Genomic DNA, 20,114 nt, shown 5'->3' on the forward strand with positions numbered 1-20,114 from the left:
CAGAGAATGGCTATTACAAACAAGTAATTCAAGTAAACCTATGTAACATATCAATCAATACAACACAATATTTATTTTAACTATCTGTGTTCACTTCTTGAATTAATTTTAAGTTTTGAACATTGTGATATAAAAAAAAAAAAAAAGAAATACAAAACAGAGTCTTACAACACAAGAATCCTGAAATTAAGTGCTCAAAATCACATATGTTTCTGAAGTACAATGGCACGGAACAACAGCAACAGTCTCTTTTACCATGGATAAACTGAAGATCTTTTAGGAAAAACAAACTTAGTCCGAATTTTTCAATAGAGGCAAAAAACTTTCTCTCTTTAGCAATTAGTGTTGAATCATTGTACATTTTACGGTATAACACAACAAACACATATAGAAATCTCTTATTACATTAATTTTCCTTCAAGTGTAACTTTCATATCTAAAACCTAGCCCGAAATCTTAAGAGGCATGGACTAAAGTGGTATGTCATAAAAAAAACCATCCTTGGTCTAGGGAATTATTAAAAAAGGCAAAGGGAACAAGTAAAAGCAAATTAATAAACAATATAAATATTATTTATGTTTAACTATTTACTTATGGCTTTTAAGGAACCTGGAGGTTCATTGCCACCCTCACATAAGCCTGCCATCAGTCCCTATCCTCAGCAAAATTAATCCAGTCTCTACCATCATAACCCACCTCCCTCAAATCTATTTTAATATTATCCTCCCATCTACGTCTCAGCCTCCCAAAAGGTCTTATTCCCTCCGGCCTCCAAACTAACACTCTATATGCATTTGTGGATTTGCCCATACGTGCTACATGCCCTGCCCATCTCAAACGTTTGGATTTAGTGTTCCTAATTACGTCAGATGAAGAATAAAATGTATGCAGTTCTGCGTTATGTAACACTCTCCATTCTCCTGTAACTTCATCCTTCTTATTTTTCTAAGCACCTTATTCTCAAACACCCTTAACCTCTGTTCCTCTCTCAAAGTGAGAGTCCAAGTTTCACAACCGTAAAGAACAACTGGTAATATAACTGTTTCATAAATTATAAATTTCAGCTATTTTGAGAGCAGACTGGATGATAAAAGCTTCTCAAGCAAATATTAACAAGCATTTCCCATATTTATTCTACATTTAATTTCCTCCCGAGTGTCATTTATATTTGTTACTGTTGCTCCAAGATACTTGAATTTTTCCACCTCTGCAAAGGATAAATTTCCAATTTTTATATTTCCATTTCGCACAATATTCTGGTGACAAGACATAATCATATAATTCGCCTTTTCGGGGTTTACTTCCAAAACTATCTCTCTTTTTGGGGTTTACTTCCAAACTATCTTTTTACTTGCTTCAAGTAAGATTCTCGTGTTTTCCCTCATAGTTTGTGGATTTTCTCCTAACATATTCACGTCTTCCGCACAGACAAGCAGGTGATAACCTGTTCAATTCGAAGCCCTGTCTGTTATGCTGGACATTTCTAATGACATATTCTAAAGCAAAGTTAAAAAGTAAAGGTGATAGTGCATCTCCTTGCTTTAGCCCGCAGTGAATTGGAAAAGCATCCGACAGAAACTGACCTATACGGACTCTGCTGTAAGTTTCACTGAGACACATTTTAATTAATCGAACTAGTTTCTTGGGAATACCAAATTCAATAAGAATATTATATAGAACTTCTCTCTTAACCGATTCATATGCCTTTTTGAAATCTATGTATAACTTATGTATTGTACCCTTATACTCCCATTTTTTCTCTAATATCTGTCGAATACAAAAAAATCTGATCACCAGTCGATCTATTACGCCTAAAATCGCACTGATGATCCCCAATAATTTCATCTACGTATGGAGTTAATTTTCTCAAAAGAATATTGGACAAAATTTTGTACGACGTCAACAAAAGTGATATTCCTCGAAAGTTACCACAGTTAGTTTTGCCTCCCTTCTTAAAAATAGGTGCAATTATGGACTCCTTCCATTGTTCTGGTACAATTTCCTTTTACCAAATAGCAAGTACAAGTTTATAAATTTCGCTAGATAATGCACTTCCACCCTCTTGTATTAATTCTGCTAGAATTTTATCGATACCTGGACACTTGTACTTTTTCAGATTTTCTATCGCAATTTCGACTTCTGAAAGTGTGGGTTCGGGTATAAATGGCTCAGCAGTTTGTATTTGAATTTCGTCCTGATCATTTCTATTTGGCCTATGTATATTTAGTAGTTATTTATATTTATTTATCTATATTTTAAAATATATATTTCAATGAAAAATACAAGATTAGCCTTGGATAGGCCAGTATATTTACAGGCCCTCTGCTCCAATTACATTGTTAACTGAGGTGATATCATCTTATACATCATTGTTTGTGTGACCTGTGGCACCTACATTGTCATAGAACATTTTATTTCAGAGTTTCTGAGGTATTGTGAAAGTTCTTGGATATCCTACAATTTCTTTGAATTTAGAAGAAACACAGCCTTGTATAATGGTTGAGAAGTCAGTGCTGTTGGTAGTAGGGTCTTGTTCCTTATGCTTGCCTTTATCCTTGGGCTACATTATGCATATCATATAATAATTTTGGCTTCTTCGTCTGTTATTTTGAGCATTCTTACGTTTTTCAGCCTCAGGCTTGGTATAAGAGTTTCCATTCTCCCCCTCCCCCTTCTTTATTTTCTTCCTCTTCTTGAAAGGTCATTCACAATTAAAAGCTTCAGCCATTCTGTACTTACCTTACTCAGCAATAAAAGAAATAAAACTGAGTCCAAGAAATAGGCAAATACAAGGTATCCAACATTCCTAGGAGAATATTTATTAGGACTATGGTTGTTTTTGTAGAAAACTGACTGAACAATGGCAGTTTTTGTTAAACTTACTAAACTTTGTAATCCCATATTTTACAGGCTAGGGCAGTTTTTGAAATATCATACATTATAAACATTGACGAATAGAGAGTAGCACCCAATTACAAGGAAAACTCAAATTTTACTTTTTTGGACTAAGGTTGTTTTTGTTAGAAACTTCTATTTTAAAGTGACACAGGCAACTGCATTATTCGAGCTAAGAAATACACTTAAATGGCTATGCTGTTTGGGCTCAGCTCTAGAAATATTGAAAATTTGTTAAAATGTGTACCTGAAAGTGGACTCCTGTAGCATTAATAACTCGAGGGGCATCTTTAGAGGTAGTGTAGAGAGCTGCCAACTGTTCCACAATCTGTACAGCAACTTGTTCACAACGTTTCACAAAGCATGATAACTCCTGCAAATGTGGCAGCATGCGACTCACTAACAACTGGATGGCACCATCTTGCAAATTCCCTTCTCCTGAAAAATTATGCTCATGTCATTAATTGTGTCCGAAATCAACAAATAATGAACACAAATGTTATGACATTCAGTATTAGGAACAAGATTTTCAACTGTAACGCCCTATTTTCCTCACACTCTTGCCATACAGATACAACTTACACATCCTCTTAGTCATCTTGAAAGCAGATAGCACAGACAAATGCCACAAACAATAAAGAGAAAAAACTACATTCCTCTTTTTACAAACGGGTATTAAAGAGATGACAAGACTGCAGAACAAAGTTGGTTTGGAAACATAAGAATATTTTACACTATATCATACAAAGAAGAAAGGAAAAGCAAGAAGGAAAAAGATAAAACTAGTCACAAAGTAAAAATATTAGACATAGCACTGAAGTCTTCCCTAAAGAAGAATGATAAATTATTAGGAAACAGACTTCTATGTATTGAAAGCTAATGTTCCAACTCATTACAGTTAGAGACTAGCAAGCAATAACCCCTTTCTGGTATAAATAACACATTGGGTTTGAAAGCATTAGCCAATTGTAGCCAACGGAGCAACTACGTGTTCTCTATTTAATTAACGAAGTTCGCGCCATGTCATACTATAGGACAGAGATTCGCTGATGTAGACTTGTGAGTGGCTTTACTACGCAGTCCTTAATGCATTCGAATGAAGGAACACAACTATTATTCACAAATAGCAAGGCACACTTCACTAGCTTCATTTTCCAGTCTATGTGAGGCAGCTCTTTTCTGTTAGATTTCAGACAGTTGTAAACAAGACATCAAAATGGTTCTAAGTAACATCATATATATTCACCTATACTTGGTGTCATTTTTAACTTTTAGTACATTAAAATCCACTCCCTATAAATTACACAGTGTGTCCAGGAAATCCGTATACCTCCATAATCCCTTTACTTTAACTTAATAATGAACTCATGGCCTAGTTGGCCAAGTATGTGCTTCATTTCCTCTGGCACAAGGTCTAGGCATCTCTATGTCCTTCGTAACATTTTTTAAAACACTGTAGGTTTTACCAAGACAAAGAAGTCCTGTACTGCCTATTCCAGTTCACTGTTGTTTCTGTAGCAATGAGTAGCAATCTTTCTCTTGAAAATACCCCAAACTGAGTTATTCTGCTTCATGAGGTCCGGACTACATGGAGACTGTGCAAGTAGTGCTGGTCCAATCCAGGGTCCATGTCTGCGTCCAACAGCTCGTTGGCGAAATTCAGACTTGGCCTCACACATAAATCCTTCTTCATGTGATTGAACATAGTCAATTGTGGAACATCAAGCTCAATTCACTGTTTATGAATAGACTTCACTGGGGAGAGCTCAATTGATGCTGCAACAGCAGCATGTCTCTAAGAGTTTCTTCCACTTCTCTGTCGGTCTTTCTCACTTCCCGTCATGAACGCCTTTCTTTCCCAGGAAAGCAATGTGTTTTTTGTCAGTGAAGCCTTATTAAACATTCCTAAAACTGTTCTTCTATGTTGCTAATTGTCTGCCCTGTCTAAGAACGTTCATATATCCACACACTTGTAACCAACTTATCCTCAACAGGAAAGGAACTTGTGTCTGCCTTTTTTTCTCTAACAATGAAGTGAAGGTTCTACAAGCATGTGAATGCAAACAAGGTAACGTATTCACGACTCTCTCCTCTAAATAAACATTGAAGACTGCAAAGATTTATAATGATATGTGAATATTATCCTGGAAATTTTAAAGGTTTTTGGTAGAATATAATTAGCATATACGGAATTCCTGGATGTATTGTACATACATACAACCCTAAATATGTTATGATGCACACTACGAATGTACAGTAAGTAGCAGGCATTTTCCTTTTTTTATCTAATTATTTATGTTATTATTTTGCTCTTATTTTTATATTATTTTTAGCTTTATTAATTTGGTTTGTAATGCCTTATTTTACTGATTTAGTTTCTTTTGAATTGGGTTTATTATTTTTTCTTTATTGTACTAGTTTAAGTGTCTTTGCTGTTATAATTGCTGGTTGATCAGATTTGTTATTGATCTGGTTTACTCATGTATTGGCATACAGATTCTCAGCAGTTGAGGCCGCCATAATTAGTACTATAACAGGGCAATCAAACTACAACAGACTTACCAATAGATGCTGAAAATATACTTACTTACAAATGGCTTTTAAGGAACCCGGAAGTTCATTGGTCCCTATTCTGAGCAAGGTTAATCCAGTCTCTACAATCATATCCCACCTCTCTCAAATATATTTTTATATTATCCTTTGAATAAGCAGTCGCAGACAGCCAATAAGGGGTGGTCCTACAGCTTGAGGGTTGTTCGAAGGGCAAACAACTCATCACCATAAAAAACAGCTTGTTATGAAACCACAACATAAGCCTCAGAATGGGACTGATTCTCTGGCACGACTACAGCTGAAAATATAGATGCAATAAATGTGCTGTGTCTCTTGCAGATGATACAGACAGGCCAATCTGCTGAGCTCATTTTTCAGCGATTTTTACTGTATGGCAAATGTTCGAAAACAGTGTCAATGTCACCTAATCTAGCACTGTTAAATTTGGCTTGTTTCTAGGGCATTTTTGTTCAATACCAAACCAAATTTGTTCACTATCTGTCTGCCTTGCCATGGTTGAAATTCGGAAATTTCGCAATACCCTCTGTACAGACCTGACAAGCTCATTCATACTTATGTTTTGCACACAAACTCTCTCTCTTTCTCTTCTAGAGTCGAACAGGGAACCATTCACTGCACTGCATGGCATGTCCAACATGAAGGGGGAATGAGAGACAGCAGACGGTAGACTAGTGCCAGCTGGTCCATATGCTGTAGATCAGTAAACCAAACCAATAACAAATATGTAGTTTCACAAGCCCCCTTCCCCCACTTTTGTATGTAAATACATTTCTGGGCAGAAATACGGAACATCTTGATCTGTTCACAAATATATGAAAACTCACGCCCACTACAAAACATTCTGACTTGTCTGTAGCGATCTTACTGCATGAAGTTTTACAAGGATGTCTGGAAAATGTAAAACCTCAATAGCAATGCCTTATACAATATTTAAACATTTTTTGATACAAAGAAAGAAATCCCTAAAAGTATGCTGTTATTCCAAAAGTGGTATAGACACATAAAGCACCAAAATATGCATTTCTTATATGACGAAGAAAAACTGAGACATTTTCATTGCAAAAGCTGGAAACGTGAACAAATTAACTTAAAAACAGAAAGTGAGATCAAATCAAAAATCCGAGCTTTATACATTACAATTTAAATATGTATACATACCTCCCTCTGCATAGAAGAGAATGGTATCATAATACTTTTCTCTTGCTTCAGCTTGTAAGCATCTCACTTCTGCACACAAAGTACTAAATACAACTAAAATTTTATTCAGCACTTTATTATCAGTGTCTATGAGTTGTAACAATGTTGTACGTTCATATGGGACAAACTGAAAATGAAGAAAACTCACATAAGTTACACTGTAACACTAGCTCAAAATTGTTTTCTATGTGTGGGATTGGTATTCCGAACCTTTCCAACAAATTGTGTGAGAGAACTGACTCCATGAACACTCACAAGAAACATTTAGTTTTATAAAAAATAACAATTTTATTAAAATATCATGCTCATAGATAACTCCATTTTCTCTAACAAACTTAAGAAGCATATAAAATTAGGAGAATATCAACTTGTATATTATCAACAATTTTCAAGACCTGTCATATTTCAAGTACAATTTTCATTCAAGTTCAAATATAAGATACCATAAGATTCGAATTTAATACACTGGTAAAATATGTAATAATTTATCAACATGAACAACTAAACTGTAAATACCGTAGTTTAACATCAAAAAAGAAATCTGTGACACACATCTTTCAAAACAGTAATAGTATATAAATTATTTTAATTACATTCGTTTTATGGAACAAGACATACCTGTGAAATATATTTAATTGAGTTGTTCCCTGGAATAACAAATTAATATATGTTAAGTCGTTTTTCCGTTTTCAGCATATATTGAATCCCTAATAATAAATTTCCCTCCTGACAAAATATTATTTATCTTCAACCTTGTTCCTGATGTAAGCAAAGAAGTGGAGAAATCTTCTATGATTACAGCACAGGAATGACAGATAGAAATACATACGTGCTTGAGTTCAAAAACTGTACATAAGTTTATGCAACATTTCAGAGTAATGTGTAAGCTGTGATCAGTAAGTTGACCTCACAAGCTTTATCACAGTAGAACCTCTATTATCCGTGGTAATGAAGGGGTGGACTGAATAGTTAATCGAAAAAATCGGATAATTCATACCATAAAAGATGTTTATAAATTAAGTGCATAATACACAATTTCGTAATTTACTTCGTGGTCTTGTGTTTAATGTGGATCAGGAGTTCATTAAAAGTTTGGTTGTCACCGATGGGTTCTTAAGAGCCAAGGGTTGATGATTGTCTGCAGAAAGATAGAAATACTTGAAGTCTCATGTTGTAGATTTACATATTTTACACACTTTATCCCCCCCCCCCTTTTTTTTTTGTTAAATTGCGTAGAGTTGTAATGCCGATCTTCTATTCTGAAGCAGCATTAACCACAATTTCTTCTTTCCCTAAGCTCTAAATTATTTGTAATTTGTTTTATAATTAACACAATACGTTTTCTTTTGACAACTGTGAAAGACATTTTGCATAAGAGTTATACAGTACGGCCACTCGAATAGTAAGGATAAGGACTGAATTGTACACGAGTTTGTGGAAATTCTTGGGGTAATTTCTTTGGAAGTAGTGATTATTTTACAAGTAATTATTTCTGTTGCCGACAGTGAAGCATTTCTAGTACAAACTTTGTAGTAAGAGTAAAGGCTTGTGAAAACCTTCTGTAGAAAAACTATGTAGAAACATAATGTACAGTACTTCATATATTTTTCTGCAGCAAAAGAAAATAGGAGCTAGAAAAAAAGTCGAATAATACGACAATTGATTAATAGGGTGATGGATAATCGGGGTTCTACTGTATTTTAATACATACAGAGATAATCAATTAATTATTTAATAGCTTTAATATACACAGGCTCACCTCCTACCCCATTCAGACTCCTGCAGTTCAATACCCAATAAGAAACCTACTCCTGAGCCACTTACTCATCACCAGTGCTGCTATAATAACAGTCATATCTACTATAGTGTCAGCCATACTGTTCAGGTTCCAAAGTAAATCTTCTTCCTTAATTAGATGCTGAACACAATTTAACCAATCCTCTGTGGTTACTTTTTGAATTGCAGTTTGAAATAAAGACATAATTTGTATCAGTTTGAAAGTGGTATTGGTCCTATGCTGCAAGGGAGAGTCGTGTTGAGAAACAAATAGAAACTGCTTATCTTGCAACTACAGTCAAAACATCCACTCCTCCTAAGACGGAAAACAAAAACAAAGGGCTTGTGTTGTGTGATCCTACATCATGATCGCTTAGTCATAGCTACCATGTTTGCTGCATATGATATTCTATTAAATACATGTATAGAACAGTACCTTCATGATTACAGTTCTCAACCAATAACATTCATTTACTCAGATTACTTTAAATTAAATTATAATTATGATTCATAACTTATAAATAAACAAATTAAAAACATTAACTACACGTATCACTTCATTGTAATATTTTCATCACTATACGACACAAATATTACGATATATATCATTCTACCTTCAATTGTGAAGAACGTACAATGTGATTGCCACTCCTCTTTGTTTACATCAGGAACAAGGTAGGCTGGGACATAGAATAGAAACATTTAAAGGTTGTTCTGCACAATGCTGTTACACCAGGTCTAAAATGTTTGATGCTCTATATCTCAAATTCAAGACTTTTTAGTTAAGTTCTTGTTCTAGAGAATGCGTCAATTGCATTTCTTCTGTTGCGTACAATGAGAGCCATGTTTTCCATTTTGCAGCACACAAAGTACGTTCCAGTACATGTTTACATCCAGAACAAAAACAAGGAACTTAATTTGTTGTGTTTATATAGCACATATAAAAATTTGGATTATTTTAATTATTCCAACTACAATCTCTGTGCATTTTCAATTAAAATAAGCTTCATAATTGCGCAACAGTTACAATAGACATCACAAAGAGATTAGGGAAAGAAAATAATTGAGATGACATGTAATAAATATAAAATAATAATAATAATAATAATAATAATAATAATAATAATAATAATAATACAGTGCTGGTAGTATTGCGATGTCACTCCTTGGCACAATCATGAGAAAAGTAACAGCAAAATAGATAAGTTAGTATAGGATTGGAAATAAGTCATAATAGAATATTAAAAATGCAGTACGGCATAAGTAATGCAAGAATATATTTAAGAATTATTACATAACACAGACAGAGCTATGCCTTTTTCATATCCTAGACAACAAATCTCACTTTCTGAAAATATGACGGCTGATAGGTGCTCACTATTATGGGCAACACATTCTTCCAACTGCTGAACAAAAGTGTGCATCACACAATACATGTCCATGGAAATGTTTCGCACGACCTCTCTTATTCAATCCAATATATATGGACAAAATTTCTTTAGGCCTATAATATTTTGAATAGGTTGGTAAGTAGATGACGGGAAAAATATGTGACTGCAACAGTGGAAAATGGTCTAAAGAGTACCAATACCCATGCCAATACCAAGGAAGCAAACATAAAATTAGGAAATATTAAATAAAAAATCTGTGTATTGCAAAAATGAACAATACCTGTAACGATATTGGATCAAGTGTCATATCCCAAGCATCACACACACTCTCCTCAAGGGCCTCTTCAATCCCTTGAAGCTGAGCACCATACTCCTCCAAGAATCGGCCATATGTGCGTAACTGAACTTCACCAGCTATTTCTGAATCAAAAACAAAGAATTATTAACAGAACGAATTCTTTCAATGATACTGTCATCAGAATACAATGACAAAAACTATATGACCATCATTCTTAAGTAACACATGTTCAAAATTTGTATGTAGTGACAAAGTTATAAACTGAAGACAAACAATGGTATTACGAATAGTATACTAAGCATAAAAATTAACTTTATATCAGAAACAGTTCAGTTCTATAATTTAGAGCCTATACTTCTTTATTTTTCAAAGTCGAATACACAAATATTCTCGAAATAAAGGACCTTATTAAAACTAGTTTCTAACAGAATTGAATACATAACGGTACATGAAATTATATTCATATAGGGCAACAAGAGAATATTAATAACAATTTTATTAATTGTACATGCTTTCCAGTATAGCCTAATACATAATTAGAACTTACTTACTTACGTACAAATGTTTTAAGGAACCTGCGGTTTCATTGCAGTCCTCACATAAGCCCGCCATCGGTCCCTATCCTGTGCAAGATTAATCCACTTTTTATCATCATACCTCACCTCCCTCAAATCCATTTTAATATTATCCTCCGGTCTCTATATGCATTTCTGGATTCACCCATATGTGCTACATGCCCTGCCCATCTCAAACATCTGGATTTAATGTTCCTAATTATGTCAGGTGAAGAATAAAATGCGTGTAGTTCTGTGTTGTGTAACTTTCTCCATTCTCCTGTAACTTCATCCCTCTTAGCCCTACGTATTTTCCTAAGAACCTTATTCTCAAACACACTTAATCTCTGTTCCTCTCTCAAAGTGAGAGACCAAGTTTTGCAACCATACAGAACAACCAGTAATGTAACTGTTTTATAAATTCTAACTTTCAGATTTCTTGATATCAGACTAGATGACAAAAGCTTCTCAACCAAATAATAACAGGCATTTCCCATATTTTTCTGAGTTTCATTTCCTCCCAAGTGTCATTTATATTTGTTACTGTTGCTCCAAGATATTTGAATTTCTCCACCTCTTCGAAGGATAAATCTTCAATTTTTATATTTTCATTTCGTACAATATTCTGGTCACAAGACATAATCATATACTTTGTCTTTTCGGGATTTCCTTCCAAACCTATCACTTTACTTCCTTGAAGTAAAATTTCGGTGTTTTCCCTAATCGTTTGTGGATTTTCTCCTAACATATTCACGTCATCCGCATAGACAAGAAGCTGATGTAACCCATTCAATTTCAAACCCTGTCTGTTATCCTGAACTTTCCTAATGGCATATTCTAGAGCAAAGTTAAAAAGTAAAGGTGAAAGTGCATCTTCTTGCTTTAGCCCGCAGTGAATTGGAAAAGCATCAGATAGAATCTGGCCTATACGAACTCTGCTCTAAGAGACACATTTTAATCGAACTAGTTTCTTGGGAATACCAAATTCAATATGAATAGCTATTATATAAAACTTCTCTCTTAATAGAGTCATATGCCTTTTTGAAATCTATAAATAATTATGTACTGTACCCTTTTACTCCCATTTTTTCTCCAATATCTGTTGAATACAAAAAATTTGATTAATAGTCAATCTATTACACCTAAAACCGCACTGATGATCCCCAATAATTTCATCTCCGTATGAAGTTAATCTTTTCAAAAGAATATTGGACAAAATTTTGTGCGACGTCAACAGAAGTGATATTCCTCGAAAGTTACCACAGTAAGTCTTGTCCCCATTCTTAAAAATAGGTACAATTATGGACTCCTTCCATTGTTCTGGTACAATGCGCTTCCACCCTCTTGTACTAATTCTGCTGGAATTTGATCGATACCTGGAGACTTGTGCTTTTTCAGATTTTCTATCGCAATTTCGACTTCAGAAAGTGTGGGTTCGGGTATAAATGGCTCAGCAGTTTGAATTTCATCCAGCTCATTTCTGTTTGGCCTATGTACATTTAGTAGTTGCCCAAAATAGTTTTTCCATCTGTTCAGGATTGAATGAGAGTCTGCAAGCAAGTCACCATTGTCATCCTTGATCACGTTTACTCTTGCCTGATATCCGTTCTTAAATTGCTTTATACCCTTATATAAATCTCGAATGCTTTTATTCTTACTATTTGTTTCTACCTCATTCAGTTTTTCCTTCGAGTAATTAGATCTATAATCAGGAATTTATCGACATCTGGCTGGTTTCATTTTGATACTCCATTTAGAGTTATAGGTAAAAATAAAAAATATGTATAACATGACTTGGGCCATAGTTGCACGAACTCCGTAAATAGAAGAAATAATCTGAGGCTCAGTTAAAAGACAGCTCTAGCTCCGAATTATCACTTCTCCTTCACTACAACCCTATTCCTCTTCTTCCTCTATATCTCTTTCCTTTCTTGTCTCCTGTTCTGTCTATGTCTCTCAACTGCTACATCCTACAACACTGCAAATGTACTTATCATTGAAGATGATAGGATTTGAATCTGCGATGCTAACTATACTACATAACACTATTTCAAAGTTCTTAACCACAGAGTTACAGAAGCAGTTTAAGAAATGACAACCACCTAATTCCTAAGAACTCTTTTATATTAGGTCACAGTCGACATATAAGGTTAAAATGACGTGTCAAGCTGTAATTGGTTAAAAAAGTGGGGATATCAGCCACAACACACACAGCCATCATTAAACACAAGAAATACACATAGAATGGCAGCTACTTGCAGCAGTTAAGAGCAGAGACTAGATGGATTAATGTGCATGTCAAGGGTGACACTAGACCTGTCAGATTCAGTTTGATGCCTAGAACTGCCAAGGCAGTCATTTTGAATGCTGCAGGAAAAAAATGCTACTAATGAATTCAGTAAACATGATATCTTTATTTTCATTATTCTTGTTAATTTACAATAATATTAATCATGAAATAATTTAACAGAATTATTCTATGCTTTAGGTGTCATCATTCATTTCAGAATAAAATTATTATAAAACTTAGTTAACACAAACTCAATAAATAAAGGCTTAACACAAACATGCAAATCATTTAGATGTTGTTAGTCGTGAAACTTAACAAAAAAAAATATGACTGTGGTTTTAATATTCCCAGATACAAGAGGTAGATAACACTTTCTTTGTAATTTTCATTGAGCATGAACCATGTACACTCTTTTACTTTTACTCCAGCAAATATTTATTTTGTTCCTACATTTTATCTGACACTACAGTCTCTATCTTCTTTATCTTTATCATCATCATGGAGTTCTGGCTTGTTCTTACTTCCCATGTACCCTGCATGGAGTTCTTCTACAAGCCTGAGAATGAAATTCTGGCAACTGATCTTTTCTTCTGTTACATTCTGTAAATTATGAATTGATAGCTGCCAAATCAAGGATGTTATGAACTACATGACCTGGCTGTCTACATGTAGGAGATTGAATGGAATTAATATGTCCTCGTCATTTGGTCTACAACATCAACGATATGCTTATTATTGTTGTAGAAGTTGACTGTTTCAGGAAGCTTTTTGGCATTATTTTCTATTTCAACTTCTGAGTTCACTGTAATCCACATATGCACACGTTTATATCATTTTCCTTGATAAACTGTCAAGAGTGTTATTTGCATGCTTCAGTAGAATTGAATTGTGAATAGGATTTTTCATGGTTTTGACATCACGGATTTCTCCGCTTGAACGGCACAAACAAAACTTATGCATTTATCTTGTAGCTTACTTCCAAGTTTCATGGTTGTGAAGAAGTTGTCCCTAGTCAAATTTCGTCCTTTTCCTTGATATGGCGCCATAAACCTCATGAATACATCCTACACAATTCTTTGATCAGCTGGTCTTAGTTCATATTTCCCAAGATAAGGGAACACATTACAAAGCAACTTTGACTCAACATCCACGAGAAGTCAGAATTTTATGCCAAATTTATCTGGTTTGTTCAGCAGGAATTGCAAGAAGGAAGATCTTGTTCTGCTATGAAAGAGCTGCTCATTTACAGGAACATTTGCAGCTAGTATACCAGCTGTTTCACAATTAAACCAAAGAAATTTACTTGGTTATAGAGGGGTTGTAGACAAGCAATTTGACATAGGGAACCCAGGGTTTCAGACGAAAAATATCTAAGTTATCAGCTGTTAAAATTGTTTATATCTAATACTCATAATCCAATATTAAAATGAAATAGGGGTATGGGATGGTTTTGGACCTTGTTAGGGATTGGATGCAACCCAATTGTTAAGAACAATCAATCATGATCTTAAAATTTAGCTTTTACAGAATATGTAAACTTGTCGACAAATAATAACACAATACACCACTGCACTGCTTTTGTTTCACCTTCATTCACTTCTGTCATTATACCTATTTTAGAAAAGAATTAAAGGTATGAAGCTGTGATGTAATGGATGACAAGTTCATTAGGGTACCTTTTTGTGTTCTGTATTATTATTTTCATGCATTTTTGTCCCATGTTAATGTTAAGTTGTATGAAATTCGTAATTTGTCCAGAGTAATTAATGGATATGCATCTTTCAGATTACATTCTTCCTTCACCTTTCTAAACAATAAAGTTAATTTCATTATTATGTACATTACAAAATAAGCAGAGCTGGCTTTTTAATGTTAAAACACAAGTTTAAAGTTACATATCTTAAGTTAAAAAAAAAGTACTTGCTAAAATTTGAATGTTTGGCCTTATCTTCTGACAGAAACCATCTATCAATTGTGCCACAGAGACACAGCAATACTGTAGGCTTATTCGACATATTTCCAAATGTACAGTTGTGCCACGTGCAGGTTCAATTAGTGGCACACTGGTCCAAAAAAATATTTCACATCATTACATGCAAAGTTTGAACCCTCACATCCCTAGTTTTCTATCTCAAAATACTTACCTGCTTAAATTTCTTCGGTTGAATTCTGAATCATTCTGTATACGTTAATTGACAGTTTTCAATTAATACGTTCCAGATATTTGAAATTAGTGCAATTTATGTAACTTCAAGCATTCTGAGCTTATGCTTCATATGTCAAAACGCAAAAATCTCACAATTTCTTGGACTATACTGTATTTCTATGATACAAATTTTTTTCACTGAAGAATGGTTGCACCAATTTTTCAGACCAGTTCATCAAGCTCAATACTTCTGACTCGGAGACAACCACGTGCATATAATAAAGCAATGAAGGCAACTAATTCTTATAAATTCGCACACAAAGAATTATCTTTAAAAATTTTTTGCACCTCTGTTTCAGTGCGTTTTTTATGTGCTTCAACAATGATTCATCAATAAATAAGTGCCATGTACTATGATTTGAATATGATGTAGTAGGTTCCGGATTTCCTTTTAAGATTTTATGTCGAGCAAATTTACCTGGAATAGTAACACCAAAATCCATTACAGTCCACTCTGTGATGCCATCCTTACTTAGTAATTTAGTACCTAGCTCTGAAATTGTGTTAGCTTCTTGGATCCTACTCGAAGAGTTTGTGCTAATAGAGACTCTGTAAATATCTGTTGTCTCTGGTGTTTGATTGGTGCATTATCATTGATTTCAATCATTGTTGGGTTCAGGATCTGCAACAGTTTCGGAAATGTAGATTCTGAACAGACCTCAGTTTTGATGCAACAAGTGTATTATTAATAATAATAATAATAATAATAATAATAATAATAATAATAATAATAATAATAATGATAATGATGATAATAATAATAATAATAGTAATAGTTAATAATAATAGTAATAATAATAATAATAATAATAATAATAATAAGAGTAACAACAATAATAATATTCTTACCTTCATCTCTTCAAATTGTTGAATTACAGCTTATTTCCATGAATGTCTCAATTAATACTTTGTTAATAATTTTTACGAAGCTAATCTTTGTCTGCAGTATCAATAAATTGTCTCCAATATTTGAAGCATCTTCCACATCTGACTGATCCTCTTGAATACCATTCTACAGTCTTGCCACATCTTTATTTTTGAGTGGTCATTGACGTTCCTGTAGCAACATTCAGACATTTCCTGTAGTGGGCGTTAATGTTTTCATAGGCGTAGTATTTGTTGCGTTTCAGTAATGTTTGATAATATAGGGAAGTACTTGTCGAAATATTGTACTCAAATAAATCATTACAAAATTCTATGGATAACGTGTCATTCAAGTCGTTACTAGGGTCAATCCATGTAACTCTGCACTGTGTAAGAAATTTTCATTTAAAATTTTTTTCCATGAAAGTATGTTCAGATATATTTTAAGAGGTCCTGGTTCATGTTGCTAACAACGAAGATAAGATTTGGAGGCAAAATCCTAAAGTTACATTGCACTAAACTTTGTCTCCTTTGTACTTCGAACTTCATCAGGTGGATGAATAATTTTGATTTAAATCTCATCATGGTATAAAGGAAGCTCTTCACCAACTAATTACGTACATTCAGACCGGATACAAATTAAAAGAACACACTATTGCAACATTCCTTGACATAGAACAAGCATTTAATTCAGTATGGGATAATGGACTTATACGAGGCGCATCCAGAAAGTAAGTTTCCCTATTAAAAAAAAAAAAAGAACACACGCTTTCAGGAAAACATTTATTGGCAACAGGTACAGCAATGTTTCAGTTATTTTTCAACATAGCCACCATCAGAATTGAGACACTTGTCGTATCGTGGGATCAACTTTTGTATCCCTCTGTTGTAGAACTCTGCCGCCTGTGAATGGAACCAGCGTGCGACAGATGTCTTCAGCTCTTCGTCGTTGCCAAAACGCTCACCGGAGGACAGGAATTTCTTGAGGTGCAAGAAAACGTGAAAATCGCTGGGAGCAAGATCAGGACTGTAGGGTGGTCGATGAAACAACTCCCAGCCAAATTCCGTGAAAACAGCTGCTGTGCGCCGAGCCATATGTGGACGAGCATTGTCATGGAGGAGCACAACGCCTGCAGTAAACATTCCACGCCTCTTGTTTTGAATGGCACGTCGCAATTTTCGCAGTGTTTCACAGTAACGGTCAGCGTTCACTGTTTCACCTCTTGGAAGGAAGTCAATGAGCAGAATGCCCTTCCTGTCCCAGAACACCGTGCACATCACTTTCCATACCGACAGCGTCTGTTTGAATTTCGTCCTGTCCAGAGATCCACTATGCCACCAATGCATTGACTGCTGCTTGGTTTCTGGGGTGAAGTGTGAAATCCAAGTCTCATCACTTGTGACGATCCTGTCGAGGAACTCGTCGCCGTCGTCGTGATATCATTGCAGAAATGTCAGTGCTACTCCTAAACGTTGCATTTTGTGTTCAGGTGTCAGGTTTTTCGGCACCCACTTTTTTGAACAGCAGGTACTTAGTGACAATCTCATGCAACAAGGATCGCGATATCTGCGGAAAATGGCTCTCAGCTCCGTAATCGTGAAGTGACAGTTCTCCATGATGCACTGCCGCACCAGCTCAACACGATCACCATTGATGAGGTACAGTCGCCCACTGCGCTCTTCATCATGGACACTTTGACGACCTTCGGAAAACTGCCTACACCAGCGACGCACCATCTGCTTACTCATGATGTTCAGCCCATAGACCTGACAGAGCTGCCAATGAATTTCAATTGGTGCAATGCTTTTTTGCATTAAAGAACTTTATCACCGACCGAACTTCGCAGGTGGCGGGAGAAGGAATAAGAGTTTCCATTTCGGACCACTGCTGCCACGCTACTGGCACCAGGCGGGACCTGTCTGGCTGGCATATGATTGATACGTCATAGATCTGTTACGCATGCTCAATTGACACGGCTAATTACGTTTACATTCAAGGGGAAAAAAATCGCGAAACTTACTTTCTGGATGCGCCTCGTATATAAACTTTTTAGACCACAAATACCTAATGTGTAGGCCTATGTAAAATTCATATATAATTATCTTGAAAACAGAACTTTTCAAGTTCGACAGGCTACATTTTTCTCTCCGAACCACACATCATCGAAGCAGGATTCTCACAAGGAGCTGTACTATCTCCAATATTGTATTCTATATATGTACAAGATTTAGAAATTCACCTAACATTCCACTTTGGACTGTATGCAGATGACTGTCATTTATACTAAAACAAAGGATATAGAATCTGCAATACTACAAATGCAAAGTTCACTTATTCTACTAACTCAGTGGTCCACAAAATGGAGACTTAAAATAAACAGAGAGAAATCACAAATGGTAGTCTTCACGAAAAAATTCTCACATATAACAGAAATTTTGTATATACAAGGTTAAGCAATTTCATTCAGCACATCTGCAAAATACTTGGTGTTCACCTGGATAAACGACTGAATTTCAGACAGCATATTGCCACTACTAGAGATAAAGCATTCCAGCGATATATGTTACTTTATCCTGTACTCAAGAGCCACATCTCAATGAAGACGAAACTACAGTAAAACCTGTATTAAACGACCACTGCTGGTTCCATGAAAAATTGGTCTTTCAGAGGGGTGGTCTCTCAATAGGGGGAGTTATTTTACACAAATAATTGGTTAAAACATTTCTGTTTATCAAATAAAAACGTGGAAAATATTGATAAACGAGTTCTATTCAGTCAATACTTAACATAAAAACACAATAAAACATGTTATAACAACATTTAAACATGTTTAAAAACAAACGTTTTCGCCAATTTTGATTGGCATCTTCAGGTCGTTTATGTCGAATAGGACATGTTATGATGAGTGAACACTTGGTATATAAGGTTAAAACAGAAGTTAAAATATAATATACTTAAAAACAGAGAATAGAACTAGCAAAAAGCCACCACGTTGTATGTAGAAGCACTATGTTGAAAGGGGCATGTGTGATCCAAGGGAACAGCGCAACTCTTCCGTCACTGCAGGTACAGCTTTCATGACAGATTTAACGATGCTACAAACAGGTCGGTCGTGTGGCCGGTTATGGAAAGCAGGAAAAATCAAAAAGTTGGAAAAGCATCGTGAATCCATGAGGTCGGCGACACGCCCCTTTCAACATAGTGCTTCTACATACAACGTGGTGGCTTTTTGCTAGTTCTATTCTCTGTTTTTAAGTATATTATATTTTAACGTCTGTTTTAACCTTATATACCAAGTGTTCACTCATCATAACATGTCCTATTCGACATACACGACCTGAAGATGCCAATCAAAATTGGCGAAAACGTTTAAAAAATTTTAAAGGCATATTGCTTTTAAACCTGTTTAAATGTTGTTATAACATGTTTATTGTGTTTTTATGTTAAGTATTGACTGAATAGAACTCTTTTATCAATTAACATTGTACTTAACGGAACCAATATGCCTTTAAAATTAAGAAAATAAAAAAAGTGGAAAATATTGCTAACAATAAAAGCCTGAAATCTGAACTTTATTTCTTATTTTACATTATTTTTCCAATTTTCTCCTTTGATTCCCCTTCACAAAATAATAAATTGAACTCTGCTTAACTTTTTTTACATTTCCTTTATATAATCTCGCTTTCAAAACTATTCTTTAACATGTTAAGAATTCAGTTATTTGTTCTCGATTCATACAGTCTTTCAGTGGTGCCGATTGTTGAATTAGCTCAATATTACATAAGGCTTGTTCTAGTCACATTTTTTTGGATTGAAATTCTCTCTTGACTTCATCCTCGTCATCAGTGGGATGATCACCAGATTTTTCTAATAGGTAGGTGGAAGAAAAAATAAATTATTGTACTGTAATTAACAAGTAACGATTTGATTTCTAATGTACAAAACGAAAAGTAAAACCGTCATACGGCATGAGAAATCTTATCTTCCAAGAAACTGTTAAATAGCAGTGCAAATAATCCTTTGTCGTACCTCGGAGGCTGTTTGCAAGCGGTCATTGTATCTTTTTCC

The 20,114-nt window shown here is 34.8% G+C and overlaps 1 protein-coding gene across 3 annotated transcripts in view; it reads right to left on the minus strand.

Annotated features, from left to right (window-relative positions):
- The window catches only part of SWIP (strumpellin and WASH-interacting protein), an 85,360-nt gene that overhangs the window by 57,956 nt on the left and 7,290 nt on the right, over positions 1 to 20,114 (minus strand). The window contains exons 2-6 of one of the 3 annotated variants that reach the window (XM_069837904.1): positions 16,031 to 16,238; positions 15,600 to 15,803; positions 10,114 to 10,253; positions 6,628 to 6,793; positions 3,143 to 3,333 (exon numbers count right to left, since the gene is read on the minus strand). In XM_069837904.1, the coding sequence (XP_069694005.1) occupies positions 3,143 to 3,333; positions 6,628 to 6,793; positions 10,114 to 10,253; positions 15,600 to 15,624 (522 nt within the window). In that variant the 5' untranslated portion in view covers positions 15,625 to 15,803; positions 16,031 to 16,238. The remainder of the gene's footprint in view (positions 1 to 3,142; positions 3,334 to 6,627; positions 6,794 to 10,113; positions 10,254 to 15,599; positions 15,804 to 16,030; positions 16,239 to 20,114) is intronic. The other 2 variants (XM_069837905.1, XM_069837903.1) reach the window with 2 other exon arrangements.

Source organism: Periplaneta americana, chromosome 10 (genome assembly GCF_040183065.1).
Source record: "Periplaneta americana isolate PAMFEO1 chromosome 10, P.americana_PAMFEO1_priV1, whole genome shotgun sequence".
In the NCBI taxonomy this organism is placed as follows: Eukaryota; Metazoa; Arthropoda; class Insecta; order Blattodea; family Blattidae; genus Periplaneta; species Periplaneta americana.